At 53.4% G+C, this 20,176-nt stretch overlaps 1 protein-coding gene across 1 annotated transcript in view; it reads right to left on the bottom strand.

Annotated features, from left to right (window-relative positions):
* The window catches only part of ENPP6 (ectonucleotide pyrophosphatase/phosphodiesterase 6), a 79,811-nt gene that overhangs the window by 12,117 nt on the left and 47,518 nt on the right, over positions 1–20,176 (bottom strand). The window contains exons 3-6 of the mRNA XM_059685718.1: positions 15,700–15,811; positions 6,647–6,788; positions 5,394–5,573; positions 2,281–2,418 (exon numbers count right to left, since the gene is read on the bottom strand). Of these exons, the coding sequence (XP_059541701.1) occupies positions 2,281–2,418; positions 5,394–5,573; positions 6,647–6,788; positions 15,700–15,811 (572 nt within the window). The remainder of the gene's footprint in view (positions 1–2,280; positions 2,419–5,393; positions 5,574–6,646; positions 6,789–15,699; positions 15,812–20,176) is intronic.

The following is a 20,176-nucleotide window of genomic DNA, read 5'->3' as shown; positions in this document are numbered from 1 at the left end:
ACTGCCTCCCAGATCGTCTTGATTTCCCCCGTGTTCTGGGCCTAACTGCCCTTCATCCTTGGGCCTTAGCATTGAACCTGGCATTGCATACTCTTTGCCAGTTTTCAAAGTTAATCTTTCCTCTGGTGACGCGTCCTGGCCTCCCTGAGACGCTTGGCCTGAATTCACTGCATTTCCCTCGGCTCTGAGGGTCAACCATGAGACACTGTGTTTCATGGTCTTTCGCCAGGTTCTGGCCACATCTGGCCCCTTCTTACACCTGCCAGGCGGGGAAGGGGGGTGTGAAGAGGCCGCAGGAGTCAGCCCGGGGAGCTGGGAGGGACCGGATAGGCGCCCTGCGCTCGGCTCCCGCTGTGGCTAACGGGAGCAGCAGAGTTCCCGTGGCGCTTTCAACGCCTGCTCCCCATTGCAATCTCGCTGGGCTACGAACAGTGATCTAAGTCAAAGGCCTGACTTAACTCCTCAGTTTACTTGGCTTTGGATTTACAAGCCACCAGGTGAACACCCTGCCGACCCAAGAACCAACCGTCTCCACATTCAATTCATCTCCTTCGGATTGAGGAAGTCAGTCCTCGGCCCTGGCCATGTTCTCATTCCCGTGGAGGAAAACGGAAGGTCAAGGTGCCACAGACCTGACCTCAAGGAGCTTCCCCTCCAGGAGGCCAGAGAACAAAAGCTGGCAAACCCACCTAGCAGCTGGGGTGTGGCCAGGGCTTCAGGGGAACTCCAGAGGGAGGACGTTAGGGACGAGCTGGGTGCTTCATGGAAGAGATGGAGTTTGAGTTGGGCTAAAGGACAGGTGGGACTCAGGAGAGGGCCCTCCAGGGACTGTACTGCCTGTTCATTGGGATGATGATGTTACCAGGACCTCTGAGGAAGGCCTGGGGGTGGGGGCAGGAAGCAAGCTGTGGGGGGCTGTGTGTGGGGGCGGGGGAACTAGGTCAGCAGTCGCACTGGGAAGCTGTGCGGTGCTGAGGGACAAATTAAATCTGCTTCCCCATCTGTATCTTTTTCAGTGACAGCAGTCTAAGCCAGCGGTCGCCAACCTTTCGGACCTCACGGACCACCCGTGGTCCACAGACCACCGGTTGGCGACCGCTGCTCTAAGCGACCATTAAAAAAAACCTGACTCTGTTAAGTCTTCCTGTTAGAGCAGCCACCTGCTTCGAGTCTGTAAAACTTAAACTGGTGGCAAAAAGTTGGTATTTATACGGGAAAGGCGTTTGTGCCAAGGAAGCAAAACCATGCATGCTTGCGGCATGCGGCTGCAGGGAGGGAGGGGGAGGGATTCTATTTTACTGGCCCCCAACCAGCATCGACTTGTCCTGGCTCAGCCGTTTTCCCGATTGTGGCTAAACCAGCAAGAAGATTCCCCTGCCACAGGCGCTGGACCCACAGGCCTGAGAAGCCGGGCTAAGGAATGAGAGGGGGCGAGCTATGCATTAACCCTCCTTGATTACTTGCTTTTAAACACTCAAACAAAATTCTAGAGTTTTCTAACTTGGAAAGTGTCCAGCCCAAGGCCTTTTGCGTGATCGGGAAGCTGGCTCCATGGGGTCCATGGGCTAGGGACCTACTAGGCCACATGTGTGTTCGACGCGCAGGCCTGGGACACCCACTCCAGTGAGGCTGCTGGGGCCTCGGGCAATCTCACTCCAGGGAGCTCCAAACGGTGAGCAAGCGGAGAGAAGCACTTGGCTCTTAGAGGAGAGAGCGGGAGGGGCGGTGGGACCCCCTCGGCGACATTTGAAACGACAAGACGTGGGAAGGCCAGTCGGTGGAGGGCCCCGCTTGGCCTGGGACCGCACCGCTGGCATGTGGGACCAGGTCTGCTCCGTTTCCTGGTGACCAGGTGCTTCCTGTCTGCGAGCGCACGGGGATGACTCAGTCCTCTGGGTGACAGTTCCCTGTCCGGGAACCCCACTGTTCCACACCCAGGCCCCACACCCAGGCTCATTTGCATGGTCGATATTGCTGATCACCACCCGAGGTCTTTCTGGCAGCTAAAATACTAGTCGTAGGCCTGCCCCTTCGGTGGCCTCGCTACCACTCCCTCTGAAAGCCAACAGGAAAAATATCCTCAGGTGAGGATTAACAAAAAATAAATAAACAAATAGAAGTCACCCGACCAAGCCTCTGAGTCTCTAAAGAAGGAAATAATGTAATGAACGACACCTACGTGAAAACAAAATCTTTTCCGTGTAAAGGCGGAAGAGCTAGTGCCTGTGGTTGTTTGGCAGCATGTGTCTTTGCATAAGTTGTCGGATATTTTCTAATTACCTCAGTTATGAACCATCCTTCATCCGCCAGTAAGGTCAGCGGAGAGACAAACTTCCCTTTCTTGTAGTAGAACCTGCTGGGTATGGCTTCCTTCTCGTAGACCGTCATGTGCTCCACCGTCCGCAGCCTGTTGTATATCTGCAGAGAAAACCAGGGGTGACTGGGGTTGCATCCTCTTTGTCACACGATTGTGAATATTTAATGCACCTGGAGGAGAGGGAGGACTTTATAAGACTAAAAAAAAAAAAGAAATTCCTCAAACAGCTGATAGACTTGACTCCGTCAAAAAGAGAAATTTCTATATGTCTCAGAAGACAAGGGGGGTTACCTCGTAAGGCTGGAGATCCACATGCCCGTGACCTAGGGGTAAGTGAGAACCCTGGTACATGTGCGCCTGCAGGTCTGTGGAGGGATACGAACTGCAAACGGGAGCAGCCCAAAGCCTAGCAACAGTGAGATACCTGGGTCGGGGGGTAAATGGCAGTGGAATATTATATAGCAACGAAGAGGAACGGATTATAGCTACACAGAACACCTGAATTGCAGTCTGAGACACACACACACACACACACACCACACACACACACACACAAAGCACGTTGCAGAAGAACACAGACAAGAGTTTTCCTATTATAGAAAGTTCAAGTAACTACAAAAACTGATGACCATATTTGGTAAAGCTATAAAGAGACTTAGGGAAACGATCACTCGGAATTTAGGACAGTGGCTTTCTCTGAGGAGGCTGCACGGGTGATGGGGTCTGAGAAGGGCACACAGGAGTTAGTCACGACAGGTAACCATACTGTGCCTTTTCTCAGTGTATTGAATACAAGGTGCCGTCGTAATAGTGTCCTTCACACCTTACACATATTTTATAATAATTTTTGGCATCTACTGAATAACAAGTGAACAAACTACAAAAGCTTATTTATGTCAAAAGGGCTAAAATAAAATTAAAGAGAGAATGAGAAATTGGATCCCACCGCGACCAAAGGAAGAGGATTTGTTCTTTGACTTGGCCTAGAGCACGTCCTACCTCCTCTCGCATCTGAAAAGTGCCAGTTGTCCGCCACTAATTACACTGCGAGTTCCCTGATGACGTGGAAACTCTGTGCGCAGGCCCCACATCTAGCAGCAGCTTCACATGTTCCTGGCTAAAACAAAAACCCACTGGCTGACGCTGAGGAACTGACCGCAAACTGGAGTTTATCCACTCGCCTCTGAAATGAATTAGTCCTCGGGCTGTTTGGCAGAGGGTTTCCGATGGCCCGGTGCGTCGTGATTTCCTTCTTAAGAAAGCCCACGCTTTGGGGAAGTGGGTGCATGTGCAGGAAGCGTTTGGAGAAGGGAAACGTCCAAGGACACATTGCGGGCCTCACACACGGTCGTGTCCATCACATGACAGACTGTCACCCAAACACGCCCCCCCCCCCCCTTGTGAATAATCTACCAACTACGTGAGGCAGCTGGCAGCCACCTGGTCCAGAGGAGCCCTTCCCACTCCCAAGCTGCCCCGCCTAAGCATCCTGGAAGCAGCGCCTCCCTAAGCACCCAGTTGGAGGTGCGGGGAGGGCCATCTCCATCTCCGCAAGAAGCAGTCACTGTGGCGCCCACCCCTGAGTGAAATATTCTCCCCGTTTCATGTTGAGGGAGCTCATGGGACATTGTGCAAACACGCCTTCCCCTCCTGAGAAAAAGGCCTGTCCGCCGGGGGAGGGGCAGCGCTGGGGCGGGGGGCTGTCGGCCACTGGTCCCTCAGCCCCACACGGACAGCTCTCAGACTCCGATGGGGTAGGCGGGTGGAGAGAGGGGTCTCTGGGCCAAAGAGAAGAGGCCGCAGTCCACCCCTGCACTCCATCAACTCCAACAGCCCCCCAGCACCTGTTGGCTAGTGTCTTGCTACTGTGAGCATGGGGGAGGCACCAGGCCCGCCACGGCCTACTCCTGGCACCCACGGTGGGCTCCCCCCAGGCCGCAGCTGGGCCTCCCCGAGGAAGGCGCTCGTCCTGGCCCAGAGCAGCTTCTCTGGGAGCCGGCAGGAGCCTGAAGCCTATGCTGGGAGGCGGCCAGGCCACGTGGGGCCGAGCGGTCACCCGACGGTGCCACCTGCTCCTCCTCATTTTCTCAGGGTGGCTCAGCACCAGGTTCTCCGGATGTAATCGGGGTTGGGGGAGAAGGTAGGCAGAGGCCTGTTATCTCAGGGTGCCGGGTCCCTGGAGGGCAGTGACGGGGGAGCGAGAGGGTGCCACATCTGCACATGTGGGAGCTCAGCCTCACCCTCGCGGGAGCACCCCCTGGATGGTGGTGATCACAGCGTCACCCTCGCAGGAGCACCCCCTGGATGGTGGTGATCACAGCGTCACCCTCGCGGGAGCACCCCTGGATTATGGTGATCACAGCCTCATCCTCGCGGGAGCACCCCCTGGATGGTGGTGATCACAGCCTCATCCTCGCGGGAGCACCCCCTTGGATGGTGGTGATCACAGCCACATTCTTGCGGGAGCACCCCCTGGATGGTGGTGATCACAGTGAGTGACACGTGCCTCGTCCTTGCAGCGGCCAGCATGCCCCTGTGCAGCCAGCATGCCCCTGTGCCTCCAGCAGCCCCGGGCGGAAGCTGCGCTGCGTGGACAGAGGGGCCTGGTTGGGAAGACGCCGGGTTATGACGGAGCGGGATGGGACCCAGCAGAGTGGACCCTGCGCTGAGGAGCTGACGCACAGCGCACCCGGCCTCAGCGGCTCATTCGCCTGCGTGTCTCCAGTTCCCTGAGGGACAGTCCGACGGGGCTGCCCGCAGAGAAAGAGCAGCTGCGTGTGCCTCGGACCCTGCCCGGCAGGTGAGCACCGGGCCGGTACAGCAGGCCACCGAGGGCTAAACACTCAGCCCGAGAAGCACTGGGCATCCCTTCTCGCCTTCGGTTGCCACTGAAGTTCAGTGCGGTAGGTCCCCGCACGCCCATTTTAGAGAAGAGAAAACAGAGGCAGGGGAGGCTGAAACCGCGATGGAGGTCACCAGCTGCTGCCGGACAAAGATCGAGCAGGAGTGGTGGCCAGGCTCTATCCCCTCCCCTCCCCGTCCACCTCCCTCCCCATCTTGTGTCTTGTGCTCTTGCCTCAGCGTGTTTCCCGGGAGCTGGCCAGAGGCTCACGAGGGGCCCGCGGTCCTTCACTTGCTGCAGGTCCACCAGGCTGATGTGCTGCTTCAGCTCAATCACTTTGTCCTTCCAGAAGATGTCGGTCATCCCATGGTCGGAGAAGATGATGACATTGAGCTTGTCCTGCAGCTCCCGCTCCTGTGGGTGGACGAAGGTGGTCGTCACAGGAGGGAGAGGGACAGAGAGAGAGGGGGGGAGGGGAGGGGAGAGAGGGAGTGGGGAGGGAGAGGGAGAGCAAGAGAGGGGAAGGGAGAGAGAGGGAGGGAAAGGGGAGAGGGGGGAGGGGGAGGGGAGAGGAGGAGGAGGGAGAGAAAGAGAGGGAAAGGGAGGAGAGTAAGAGAGGGAGAGGGGGAGGGAGAGGGGGAAAGGGAGAGGAAGAGAGGGAAGGGGAGGGGAGGGAGAGGGACAGGTAGAGAGAGAGAGGGAGGGGAAGGGGGGAGAGGGAGATGGGAGAGGGGAAGGGAGAGGGAGAGAAAGAGAGGGAAAGGAAGAGGGGAGAAGGGGAGGGAGACGGGGAGGGGAGGAGGAGGGGGAGAAAGAGAGGGAAAAGGAGAGGGAGAGGGGAGAAGGGGAGGGGGAGGGGGAGGGGGAGGGAGATATTTTAAGCTACACATTATAGAAGAAAGGACACGTAACCAAGTCTGAATTTCATCATCTAGCCTCCCTCCCTGAAGATAGTTCACACTGGGCAGAAGCACTCTGGGGAGGGGTGGCACCTGAGCCCCGTTCCAGTGGTGCTAAAGACGGCACATACGGCCTTCCACCCAGCAAAGCGCCCTCACTGCTGTCATCTGTGGCTCTTTCAACTTGCATGGTAACAGAACTGTCCCTCCCCCCTTCACAGATGTGCAAACTACAGCCCAGCCAAGTTCTGAAAAATAATGCCTTGCCTAAAGTCATTCGGCCAGGCCGTGGCAAAAGAGGGACAGAGCCCAGCCTGGCTCCCAGACATCGGCTTTGGTGCAGAACGGGCCATCTCACCAGCTGAGCGAGCTGACAATGCCAGTCATTTCCCGCCCCCGGGCCTGGCTGTAAAACAAGGGGTCTCTCGGTCCCAAGGCGGGGTGTGTGAGGGAGATGGACCCATCACGGGCTGGGGCTGGCCTGTCAGCTTCAACAGCAGGAGAGTGGATGCTGAGGGGTGTGACCGTCAAGGAGACAGACGGAGAGTGACAGGAGGGAGGGCAGCCAGGGGCCTCGCTCTCGGTCACCTGGATCCACTGGGCCATGTACTTGAAAACGGTGTCCACGGCCTTCAGGGCGTCTTTCCTCTGCGGCGACGAGGGGCCGTAGTGGTGGCCCTCCACGTCGATGCGCTCGTGGTATATGGCAGCCAGGTCGGCGCGGCCATTCCTGGGGGCAGCAGGGGGAGAGTCAGCGCTGAGAGAGGCCCCACCGTCTCCACTCTCACCCAACTCCCAGCCCCTGGGCAGGCATCGGCATTCCCAAACCCGCCCTGAGGGCCGCAAGGCTGTCGGCTCTAAATGACAAGGCGATATGGGACATGGGGGTACTTGGAATATGGGGGGGGACTCTCTAAAGGACATGATTGTCTAAGCTGAGCTGTGCCTCTGAAACAGGTACAGGATAATATGCAACATAAAAAATAAACAAAAGAAGGCAGAATCTATGGTGAAAAATGAACAGGGTGGGATCTGCGGGGAGAAGCAGGAATTCAGCACCAAGACACGCCGGTCCAGCACCTTGGTGACAAGGGTCAGAGGGCATGTGGATGGTCCACTCGTCTCTGGCTGCTGTGGCATTGCCCGTCATGTCCCAAGGGTGGAAGGCGTGGTCACAGGCAGGGATGCTCTGATAGCTCCGCCCCCACCACCTGCTGGCATGGGGGCGAGGGGGGCAGGAAAATGAGAAGCAACCCTTTAATTAAGGGCGGTCCCATTACTGCTGGGCGGTCAGGAAGCCTCTAACTAAACCCCAGACTGTGTTTTCACTGATGGGCCAGAGCAAACTTCACCACGGCCCATGTTCAGGGCCTGACATCAGCAGACACTCCGGGACCCTTGTCCTCCAGTGGACAAAGAGGAAATCCTGCAGTGACCACACTTCTGTGGGTCCCGGGGAAAATCCCCCTCTTGGCCAGAGTACTCAGGTAAAACCCAAGCTGGTTAGCCCTTGAGGCTGGGCCAGGAATGAGCAGGAGCTGGTGATGGAAACTGGAGTCAGGGAGGGGAGAAAAAAGCCTTTACGTGGCGTGTGCCACCCGAGTTTCCTCCTCAGCCCTGGCTCTGCCCAGTACCTCAGAACAACGACGATGGTGCTGACGGTGGTAATAGTAGTAACTGATACAAACTGAAGCAATGGAGAGGAAACGAGAGCCAGTTGGTGTGCTTGAACTCTACAAGGGTTAATAATTAACACTCTGGGGGAATGCCTAATTTCTCTTGAAAAGCAGCTTTATTAAATGCACACCACACACACACACACACACACACACACACACACACGCGCGCACTGTGGCCTGATCTCTCCTGGTGTGGCCCCCCCATCCTTGGGACATGAGGAATGAAAGGCTAGGTGTCCTCAGAGCCTGCTGTGCCCGGGTCTAGCATCCACAGGGGAAGCGAGTGGCCTCACAGCAGTCCAGACAGTGTGGTTGGCGTGACCAGCCCCAGGTCTCAGGGGAGGTGCTGCCTCTTCGGGAAGCTGGCCGTGATGCCCGGCCCAGCCGGGTGGCCCTCCGGGCGCTGACAGGGCACTCCAGGTTCATCTCCGGTTATGATTTTTCATATTGACTGCAGTTGCCCACGTATGTGTGTCCTTCTCACTCTCTAAATCGTGAAATTCTTTTGCCCTAGGGGTGGTGACTCACTCTCCTAGCTCTAGCCTAGTATCCAGCACACAGTAGGTGCTTTAAAACTGTCAGTTGAATGTATAATAACAGTAAGTGCTCTATGAATGACAGTTTTCTCTGGGTCAGGTGCTATGTTGAGGGCGTTTACTGACATTATCTTACGTAATCCTCACAACAGCCCTATAAGGTAGGTATGTATTGAACAGAGAGTTCAATACAGTTGCCAGCATCACACAGCTAGTGAGAGGTGTATGGGACTCAAACCCAGGCGGGACCAGCCCTGTCACCCTGAACACAATCACTGAAAACTCTGAAAAATCTCAACAGCCCACAGCACATTCTGCTTAATCCGACTGATCTTGGGGAAACGGTTCTTGTTCTCTTATAAGAATCCCACCAAACCCAAGAAAGCTGATGTGAGACACGGCAAAGGCAGCACCGTGAAACGGAGTCCTTTTCACTTCTCCACGTAGACTCCAGGCTGCGGCCGGCCACGCCTTCAAAGTCTGGAGCTCCGGTGAGGAGCGTCCCGACCGAAAAGCATGTGGCTACTTTGCAGATGAAGAAACGGACCAAAGAGGATGCTGGGAGTTAGGCAAAGCCTCACAGATCTGAGACTGGCCCAACCAGGGCTTCTGCGTGTCCACATCCACTTCGTTCACTGCACCGTCCCAGAGAAGGTTCTGGTCCTGTAACCTCGCTGAAACGCCATTTCTTTGCCATGACCCTGCCTCCTTTCTGCCCGTCCACCCCCTTTCTTAATCATCAAGCCCTTCGGACGTGGGATTCTGGTCAGCGTCACACTGTCTTAAGGACAAAGCCTCAGGCCTGTTGGCCACACAGAGTTTCGGTCAAGCTACAGGTGACATCTGGACTTCCGTTGTGTCCGCCCCAGGCCCACGAGAGCGGAAAGACCCTAGGGACCATCCCCTCACGAAACCAGACAGCACAACGCCATGGCTGACCTCAGGACCTGCTGCAGTGATCAGCTGCCCTGGCCCCACCCGTCAGTAGAGCCCACGACCCCGCCTCCTTCAGCCACGGCGATGAGTGACTCCCCTTCTATACAGCCCTCCCCTGGACGCTGTCGGGGAGCCAGGCCTCTGAGCACGAGCTCACCTGTGAGTCTGGGTGGGCACCATCTCCTCAACTAGTAAACTGTAATTTCCTGGGCTGTTCACTTCTGTTTGCATTTGCTTTGGCTTTGATACACACAAGTGAACGGACCCCTTTCGGTTGGTAATGGTCTCTCTTTCTTGTGGTCGGACTTGCCAAGGGGGCCCCCACTCAAGGACGCTGTGATGCTCTCCTGCCTGCCCTGAGCTGGGCGTGTGACGATTCTGCTTTCAAGGTAAATGAAATGTTGCTTTCTCTTTTTGTTTTTATTTTATAAAAAAAATAATTAATTTTTGAGAGAGAGAGAAACGTCAATTTGCTATTCCACTCATTTATGCATTCGTTGGTTGATCCTTGTATGTGCCCGGACCAAGGATCGAACCTGCAACCTTAGCACATTGGGACGATGCTCTAACCGACTGGCTACCCAGCCGGGGCCACTTTTCTCTTTTTAGAACAAAAATAAATGGGCCCTTCTTTACAAATGCCATGACCACCGTCCTACACAACGGGGACTGGGTTAGGTTGTTATTTTGGTGTTTCCCACAAGTGATGTTGTCACTAGTCACACTCACTAACGTGCGAATGACCAACCCTCACTCCCTCAGCATCTAAGACAGCAGAGAACAAGTCACGGAGATCTCCAAGCGTGTCGGCGGCGGGGGGACTTCTCGCTGTATGATGCATTTTCACTTATTCCTAAATTTGAGGCCCAAGGTCACGACACTGAAGGGCGATGGTGCTTCCTCCACCACCATGCTTGAACGTATGGAACCTTCCAGAAAAGTCATGCCCTCAGATAAGCCTCAGCATGTAGCTGTGTTGTGCACTTGTATAGGCAGCATCCCAGATGTGCGGCCTGCACGGTGTGTCCTGTGTGTAGGTGTGCACCCTTCCAAGGTGGGTCTTGTATGAGGGGAACAGTTCCCAACCAGGGCACTGTTGCAGTCAAGTTCAATGAAATGCTTTTAGGTCATTTCGTCTTCGACACCTCGCTTCGCCGCTGCAGCCAGGGGGCTGGTTTCTTTTAGGCTATTTGCCATATCCACAAATCTCCATGTGATCAGAAAGCCAGGGCTTCCCTCAGAGGCACCTGATGGCTCTGTGTCAGGAAGCTGTCAACTCCAGATGCCGGCAACACCGGCTGCGGGATGCTTGCGAGTCAGGGATTTATGCGCGTGCCTGGCGTGAAAGGCTTGGATGCTGGGGTCTCCCTGATTCATGAGGGACCCACGTCTTCCAGGCTGAAGCGCTCGCCTGCTTGGAGTCTAGCTGACAAATTCTTGGTCGCCAGCTGTGTCCCACCTGGGCCTGGTCTCCATCACAGGCCAGCTCATTTGTAATGGGGCGCTCGGGTGAGGAGAGATGGGTGGGAATGTCTGCGGGTCTGTTAGTGGCTATTTATGGCTTGAAGGTCCGGGAACGGTGCCAGAGGACATGTGGCCGTCAGCCCAGTTACCTGAGAGCTAAAGGGGCCCCTAGTCCCGGGGTTTCAGGGACACTCAGGTCCCCCATCACCTCAGGATTCTGTCCAGATTTTTTTTCAATGTAAAAAGTTCATAATGTCACATCCATTTTCCTTACTGATGAGGGTCGGAAAGAGAATTAGGGCGAGAGTAACGGGGGAATTTCAAGGAATGGTAGATGTTACTGACTATTCACAAAAGCAATCTGAAACTTAGAAATAAGGCCAGAAAAGCCGCCGCCCGTCCTTGCGGTGCGGTACAAAGCAGCATCCGGTAAGCTGGCTCTCGCTCCCCAGACTTAACTACGGATGAGCGCCGGCTCCAGAAACGCAGCTGCTAACCTGCTGGAAACTGACGAGATGAAAGTACTTTTGTCTGGTAGAGATTATGGTCTGATGATCCTCGAAGTTATTAAGCATTTCTGCATCTTACAATAATTGTATCCCATAATTCTCAACCATCCTTTTCCTCGCCCGTGTTTCTTATATTCTCCTTTCAACCCGTCTTGTCATCTCCTGAGTCCCTCAGAAAGAAATTAACTTGACCTGCTGCATAATTCTCATACACTCGTGTAGTGAGCACATGGCGAAGTTTCATTAGGAAAATTATGCTTTGATGGGCACCCAGAACGAGACACATCTGAGGTCACATGCAAGCCTCTTTCTCACTAACCCGGAGGTCTCTAAACCGCTCTATGCCTCAATTTCCCGTCTGAAAAGCCTCCTCAGAGCCTCCTACCTGGGTACTGAGTGAGCTGGTGTTTATAACGTGCTTGCCACACAGTAAGGGGGAGGCAAAGGGGAGAAACACCCCCATTTCTGTTCCACGCAGACATGTGTCAGGCTGGCATTGCCCTGTGTGTCGAGCAGGGAGGGTACACCAGTGTCTACTGAGCCTGTGTCCCTGCCCCTCTTCCTGGGGCCCCTGGGGAGGAGGGACAATGACCAGGACACTGGAGCTGTCGCCACAGCCTGGCCCCGCCGCACCCACCGCCCCTCATTGTTGACCAACCTTTTGAGAGGTCACAGCGGTCAGTCTTCCCAGCCCAGTGGGAGTGTCCAGGCCCTTGCGGGTGTCCAGGCTGGCCTGCCCGCTCACCTGGCTGCTGCCTGCCCGCACCCCGTCCAGCTCCTGGGGCTCGCTGGGCTCCGCATCATACACCTTCCCCCGCCACTAAAGCACGGACATCCTACAAACAGGACCTCCGGGGGATGGATGAAGCGACGTGGATCTCACCTGCTTTCTTTTTAGACAGGGACGTGACCATGGGCAGGAGGTGCCCGGGTGTCCCCTTGAGCGGTGTCAAGGCACCAAAGTACCAGCGACCGGGGCTGCGTGTCGCTGAGCGCAGGAGACAGCGAGCAGACCGCCAGGCCCCTGTGCCACCGCCACCCGCACGAGCCCAGGCTAGCAGCGGTGCGTGTGGACGGAGGACTGAGAAACGCCTGGGAAGCAGATGTCACTCACTCCACACCCAGGAGAGGCCCCGAAAGACAGGGTCCCACGCCCCATGGGGAGGACTGGGCTCTGGTCCCAGCGAGTCGAGGAGGCACGCGTTCAGCTGTCAGGAGCGGGCTCCCTTGTAAGGCGTGGGGTGAGGGGGAACACCCGGAGTGCCCACCCGCACGTAGAGTGAGGGTCGCTGGCAATTGAGCTTTGACACAACCCTAGCAGGTGGGTGTTGATGACATCAGTGCCACACGCCCCCCCACCCGCCCCCACGCTAAAGCTGTCCACGTGCAAAGGCAGAACGACAAGAGCATGACTCGGGTCGGTACAGGGCGATGAGCACTGGAGGTGATGCCCAGGCCGGAAAAGGAAGCCGGGTCAGTGCTTCTACGTAGTCACACAGTGTCTTGGCTGACGTGGGCCCTTTGCTGACAGGCTGTCCCTGGCGGGAGCCCACCTTTAGGACCTTGACCATTTCTCCTGCCTTCTGTCAAGGCCTTATCTCTCCTGTGTCTGTTCCTGCTGCCCCTCAAACTAATAGCAGAGGGAACAGACACTAAATAAGCAGCACTGACCACTGACCGGCAGGCATGTGTGTGTGTGTGTGTGTTTGCACACTCATGTGTGAGAGCTCTAAGTGCTCTTCATATTACAGCTAGGATTTGAGACAAAACCGGAAAAAAACAGAGGGAAGTATGGGGCTCTAAACACGCTTCGTCATTTGGGGCTGACGGCAAGGTAAATACTTATACATTCTGCCTGAACACACGCACCAAGAGAATTGATGATTCCTTTGAGTCACACTCCTGCATGAATGAGCTGCAACTTGCGAAGTCATCTTGATTGTTCTAGGCCAGTGGTTCTCAACCTTCCTCATGCCGCGGCCCTTTAATACAGCTCCTCATGGTGTGGTAACCCCCAACCATAAAATTATCTCGTGGCTACTTCATAACTGTAATTTTGCTACTGTTATGAACCGTCATGTAAATACCTGATATGCAGGATGTATTTTCATTGTTACAAATTGAACATAATGAAAACATAGTGATTAATCACAAAAACAATATGTAATTATATATGTGTTTTCCGATGGTCTTAGGCGACCCCTGTGAAAGGGTTATTCGACCCCCAAAGGGGTCGCGACCCACAGGTTGAGAACCGCAGTTCTAGATGGGACAAATGTTGGCTCACCACTGTCGGTCCTTTGTTCTGCTTTGTGAGGAGGAAACGAGATGTGTCCTAGTAGTGTGGAGACTGGTTGAAAGAGGTTTCCCCTTTTTCTTTGGGGGGGAGACTAAGTCATCCTACTGTCTTCCGAGGGCAGTAAGCATCACCTGGCCGATTATCCCTCTCCCCGCCCCTGCTTTGTTTCCCCTCTCCCAGGTCAAGTCCTGACTAGTTTGGGGACAGTAGATCCCACTCTCCACCCCTATACAGGGGCCATTTCGGTGGCCCTGTTCGATGCTGCAGTATGAGGAGCCCACATGGCAACTGCACTGGCCTGGCCCCATCCTGCTCAGGCCTTCGCCACCCGGCGCCAGGGCATCCTTCACGCGGCGGCCATGGGAACGCCATGCCCTGGAGGCCAAGGCCGTCTGCAGAGACGCCTGCAGTGCTGGGCAATGTGTTAGCCCAGAATCGCCGTGTGGAGGCCTCGCTTGGGGCCACTCCCTGGGCCTCCAGTTCTTTGCAGTGTTTCCTCTCTAGAGGAGCCCAGCGCCTTTCTAAACACACGCACACACGTGTACACACATCACCGCCACCGCCAGCACCACCACTACCCACAACAACAAAACACCATCCTCCCCATCGCCGAACGCTGTGCTCCACGGTGAAGCTGTGCCTCCCGGGTGCCATAGCTGTGCCGTGATGCCTGGAAACGGAAAAAGGAAAACTTCCCTAGAAACAGGAAGCGGAAACACACTTCTCTAGGAACAGAGCACTGTCCCTCCAGCAGCGGGTGGGCCTCGGGACAGGGAGGCCCGCCTGATTGGCCAGCGTGCAGGCCAGCGCTGAGCTGGGATTCCCGTAGCTGTGTGTGCGGCGCTTCTCTACCTGTGAGTCCCTGGGCGGTGTACAGTGGGACACCATTCAGCTGTCAGGACAAGATGGATGCAGAAAAGATCAACTGCCAAACAGTGTTGCATAACTGGGAGGTGTTTGTGTGACAACTATGTTCCCCATTTTCATATTTGGCAAGGCGGCAGGCTGTAGGGAGCGCTAGCATTTGTGCGTGCTGGAAACAGCCTCACGCAGACACAGACCCATCGAAAGTTCCAGCTCATCTGCTACGCCTGCCGCACCGTTCTGCTTTGTTTGCACCAACGAGGCTGCCACACAACATTCCAGTTCGTCGTGCGGGTGGTGTTCCAGGGCTTGTGGGCAAGGAAAGACCGCAGAGTAGGCAGGAGGCAGATCACAGAGCACATCCGAGTTACAAACCATGTGGAGAATATTGACTTACAGGTGACTTCCTCCAAACCCTGTCTCCACTCCCCTCCACCACCACCCCCTCAGATACCCTAAAATTTTAATTTCTTCCTTCTCAGCTCTTAAGTATTTTAAATCTATTTTCTCTCCAACCTGTCAATCAGAGCCTAAACCCTTATGTGCCCAGAGCGCCCTCTTGATAGACTTTCATGGAAGTGGAATCACTCTAAGAGACAGCAAAGGCTAGCCTGTTGTCTCCTCCTTTCAGCTCCGTGGGGGTCACTGCTGCTCCCCACGATGCCTGCGGTGCTGGTGGCAAGAATGGGATTCATACTTGGCCAACGCTATCTGAGGCCCGTTCATGTGGCCAGTGCCTATGGCGTGAAGGCTCTCGGGATCTGCCCTGCATGGAAGTCTTCCATGGTCTCCACTCTGAATACTATGGGTCTTGTGCCTTGACCTGCCCAGGAGGCCCCCTCAGTAGCCACGGTGACCCCAGGTCCAGCCCTGGAAACATAAGAGCCCCAACATCCTCAGCCTCTTGGTGGCTGATTTTTCATGGAGACCACCCCACCTGGCTACCCATCTTGATGTCACGTCCAGGGATTTCTGAGACTGACTTGAGGCTTTGTCCTGACTTGCCTGGTAGGTCACATTCCCTGACAGACTCGCATGTGCTATTACAAATTTTTGCATTTTCCAAACCGCGTGTTATGGTTTCATGGGAGAGAAGAAAATAAAGTTCTATCTTCTGATGTGCTCATTGCTTTGTACATTTCCAAGAAGAGGGTAGGGCCATTTTCCAGACCTATTTCACCACAGATCCTCCCTTTTGGCCGAATACATGTTGATATCTTCTGAGATACAAGCATTCACCAAATCACAGCCTACATTCCACCTACACCAAGCCTTCTGAATTCACGTTAGCATTTATCTTTGGTCCAGGAAACCAGGAAGAACAAGGGTATGGCTAAGAACCTGGGGCACTTACTTGAAGGAGTCGAGAGCATCGCTGACTGCGTTGGCAAAATTGATATCCGTCGGGGAAGTTTTATATTCCAGGCAGTAGGTGGGTCTGACACCAAGAATCTCCACCTCACAGCCTAAGAAGGAAAGAGATGGTAAATGGTTACTTTCTTCAATGGCTGAGGTAGGGTGATGAGCCTATTTCAGGACGGAGGCTCCATTAGTTTAAAAAAAAAAAATTGTTGTTGTTCATTTTCAAGAAATAAAAGAACTTATTGCTGATAAGTGGCATAGTTAACTGTAATTTTGTTTAACTGGAGCAAAAATTCTCAAATGTCATTCCCATGCAACACCAGTGTCCCCTGACAGGGACTAGCAAAAACTGGTTAATAACTGTCTTTCTCAATTCCCACATTTGAAACAAAAAATTAATTAGTGCATAGAAATGTCTCCATTAAAACATTTTTCCTGTAGAGTTTTTCATAACCACTAATTCTTCTCTTGTACCATTGCCTATTCTAGAATCAGGTATTAGGTACTATCTGATTAGTCCAGGAATAATAAAATAAGCATTTCACTAGTCTGACTGGACTTAGAGGGACTGCACTAGATTAGCAAGCCTAAAAATCACTGAGCGAAAGCAAGGACTCAGAGCCGTGACCTTGCCTCTCCCCAGATGAAGCAAAAGAATAAAAGGCATTCAGATGGTAGGGGCTGCTGTGGCCTTAGCTTCTCTGCCCCAGCCCCCTGGGAGGTAGAAGCAGTTGCCCTACCTTCTCGGGATATAAGGCAGGAGAGGGCTGAGCCCGTTTCAGTTTGAGTTCGTTGGGTACATTCATTGAGCACCTACTATGAACTAGTTGCCATGTTCAGGCGAGGTGGAAACAGGCATTTATCAGCCGGGGTCTCCAACCCGGAGAGGAGTCCAGTGGGAGGAGACATACAGGAAAACAGTGTACTGCGTGAAGGCTGAGTGAAATGCACACTTACTGGGTAGTGAGGGGCACCTCCTCCTGGAAGCCTTCCTTGAATGCCCATGTTGGGCTCAGTCGCACAGACTGCAACTAGCCAATGCGTCGGGGGCTGGGAGTGAAGGTGGAAAAGAAAGGGACATCCCCAGCAAAGAGAGCAGCAGAAGCAAAAGTTCAAAGTTAGACACAATAAGGTGTGTGTGGAGAACTGTCAGCACAACACAGCCCCAGACAGGGGGTGTCAGGAGACCAGATGGCGAGCTTTCCTGTAGCCCAGGGAGAATGATTTCCAAGGTGGAAGTGAGTCAAAGAGGGACAAGTTGGGAATGTAGGGAGAAGGGAGCGTCTCTGTCAAGAATCACATTAACTCCACTCCTGGGTACATCTGGTTACAGCTGGTAGCCATCTGGTCTGTAGCTGGTTACAGCTGATTTATTAGCAGGTGGGGCAGCCCCCAAGAAGAATTCCTTCATCCGGCATACCGGAGCAAGCGCGGAGTGCTCCGTGGAGACGCCATCCCTCCCTGGCTGATATCATGGGTGCAGGGAGAGCAAGCCTATCTAAGGGAGGCCCAGAAGCCAGGAAGCTGCCTGCCCAAGACTCGTTTGTTGAGAAGGATGAACAGGCTAGAGGCCCCAAGAGTAAATGCTGCCCATGGGTTCTTGGAAAATATTCCTCATTGGAAGAAATGCCAGTGGGATCTTGGCCAGTTATAGCACTTAAGATACCTGTGTTTCATCAGTTGAAGGTTAATTTGTGAATGTTTATTCTTCTCTCAAAGATAATTTAGTCAGCCAGGTATGAGTGGGCCCACACTTTGTATCTACTCTGTGCTCAGGGTCAACAACCCAAATGCAAGCAAGACACCGCCTATCCTACAAAAGATTACCAGCCTTACACAGTGTGGCCAGGTATCTGCTTCTGGCACATCTGAGATATAGTTATGTGAGTTTGCAAGCAATGGAATTTTGACCAGGCTTTTGCAGATAAAGCAAACTGCATTGAGAAGTTTTAACTTTGGGTGGCGGGCACACTGTGCAATATTTAGATCTTCTAAGATAGAAATGCACACCTGAAACCTATACGATCATGCTGACCAAAAGCACTCAATACATCCTATCTAATAATAGATAAATATGGTAATTAACTGTATCTCCGACACGCTTCCCATTGGCTAATCAGGGCGATATGCAAATTAACTGCCAACCAAGATGGCGGCCGACAGCCAGGCAGCTGAAGTGAATAGGAGGCTTGCTTGCTCCAGTGATGGAGGAAGCCAAGGTTCCCCGCCTGCTGCCGCCCAGCTCTGAGCTGCACTCTAAGCAACTATGTTGCAATTATAGAAGCTAGACAATCCCCAGAAACCTGCTTTCAGCCAGCTGGGCCTCAGAGCTGGAGTTGCAACAGTGTCTCAATTATAGAAGCTAAACAAAGCCCAGATACCTGCTTTCAGCAGCCGAGGTCTCAAAGTTGGAGCCGAGCCTCAGGGCTAAAGCTGGCTCTCAGCTCCAGTGATAGCCATAGAAGGTAAATAAATCCCAGAATAAAAAAAAAAAAAAAAAAAAAAGGAGAGCTTGGGAGCTTCAGTCACCCGCCAGCCTGAAAATGGCCCTCAGCTCCTCACCCAGACTAGCCAGGCATCCCAGTGGGGACCCCCACCCTAAAGGGGGTGTGACCAGCTGCAAACAGCCATCATCCCATCATCCAAGCTGGCCAGGCACCCAAGCGGGACCCCCACCCTGATCTGGGACACCCTTCAGGGCAAACCAGCCGGCCCCCACCTGTGCACCATGCCTCTATCCTATATAGTAAAAGGGTAATATGCAAACTGACCCTAACAGCAGAAGGACTGGGAATGACTGGTCACTATGACACACACTGACCATCAGGGGGCAGACACTCAATGCAGGAGCTGCCCTCTGGTGGTCAGGACACTCTCACATGGGAGGAGCTCTGCTCAGCCACAAGCCAGGCTGATGGCTGCCAGTATAGCGGTGGTGGTGGGAGCCTCTCCTGCCTCCTGAGCAGCGCTAAGGATGTCCGACTGCAGTTTAGGCCTGCTCCCCGCTGGCAAGTGGACCTCCCCCGAGGGCTGCCGGGTTGCCAGAGGGATGTCTGATTGCCATCTTAGGCCCAATCCCCCGGGGAGCGGGCCTAAGCCAGCAGGTGGTCAACCCCTGAGGGGTCCCAGACTGCGAGAGGGCACAGGCTGGGCTGAGGGACCCCCCCCCCCCCAAGTGCACAAATTTTTGTGCACCAGGCCTCTAGTTTCATATATAAAAAGCTGCACACTTTTTTGTGTTTGTACATTAATATCAAACCATAAGTGTTTTGTATAATAATTATGTTTGTTAATATTATCAATCATATATTCTTTTAATGCTTTGTTGGATTAAAATGAATCTGGATTTAATATTGGCATAGTTATACAGTTCACCTGAGAAATGTATACTTGCCTAGGTTAAAGGATGATGTAAAAAAATTTTATTGATTACACATAGAATTATATAGTAAAGTTAGATACTATGTGTGGCAACGTAGACCTGTAGTAACACTGTTATGGATTTTTTTATTTTTAAAAATTACAATGAATTTTAACTTAAGAACCATGGCAGCATCCTTCCAGAATTGCATTAGTGTCTTCGTGTCTTTCTCAGTTGAATGGTAGCCTGAGCAAAAGTCTCGGCCAGATAATAGGCCTTAAATGCTGTGATAGCCCTAGCTGGTTTGGCTCAGTGGATAGAGCATTGGCCTGCAGAATGAAAGGTCACAGGTCCGATTCCAGTCAAGGGCACATGCCTGAGTTACGGGCTTGGTCCCAGTAAGTGGCGTGCAGGAGGCAGCCAATCAATGATTTTCTCTCATCATTGATGTTTCTATCTCTCTCTCCCTCTCCCTTCTTCTCTGAAATCAATAAAAATAAAATAATTTTTATAAAGCTGCTATAATTCCTTGATCCATTGGTTGACTCAAAGAGGTAGTGGTTCGAGGGAGAATATCCACTCTGATATTGGGAAGAAGATAACCAGTAAAAGCAAGATGTTCAGGGGCATGATCAACAATACGTAAAATCTTGAAAGGTATATTATTCTCCAAACCTACCAGCAGGGCACCCTGGAAGAGGAGTGGGGTCATCGGTGACTTCTCCTGGCCCCTGCAGTGTGCGGGCATGTGTACTTACTGATATGCTTGAAGCCCTGGGGTTCCCGCTGTGCCAGATCACAAAGGGTTTCCATTGGCATCCTGCAACATTGCCCCCAAGCAAGACTGTTATCCTGTCCTTAAAAGCCCTGAAACCTGATATTAACTTGGCCTCCTTATGGATGAAAGTCATTTCATGCCGGGAGCCGGTCCATCCTTGCTGTTTCAAGGGACCTGGCATATATGGCATACGGTTCTTAATATGTTTGCTCACCTTCTTGGTGCTGTGTTTTAACCAAGGTCACCTCTCCGAGAAAGGTTGAATCCCCAGGTAGGGATTTTCCCCTGAAGTTAGGGAGGGGATGCCTCTCCTAGAAAGGTTGTTTCCCC

Source organism: Myotis daubentonii, chromosome 2 (assembly GCF_963259705.1).
Source record: "Myotis daubentonii chromosome 2, mMyoDau2.1, whole genome shotgun sequence".
In the NCBI taxonomy this organism is placed as follows: Eukaryota; Metazoa; Chordata; class Mammalia; order Chiroptera; family Vespertilionidae; genus Myotis; species Myotis daubentonii.
Note: the sequence above shows the minus strand (reverse complement) of the source record. Positions and strands in the feature narration are given on the sequence as shown.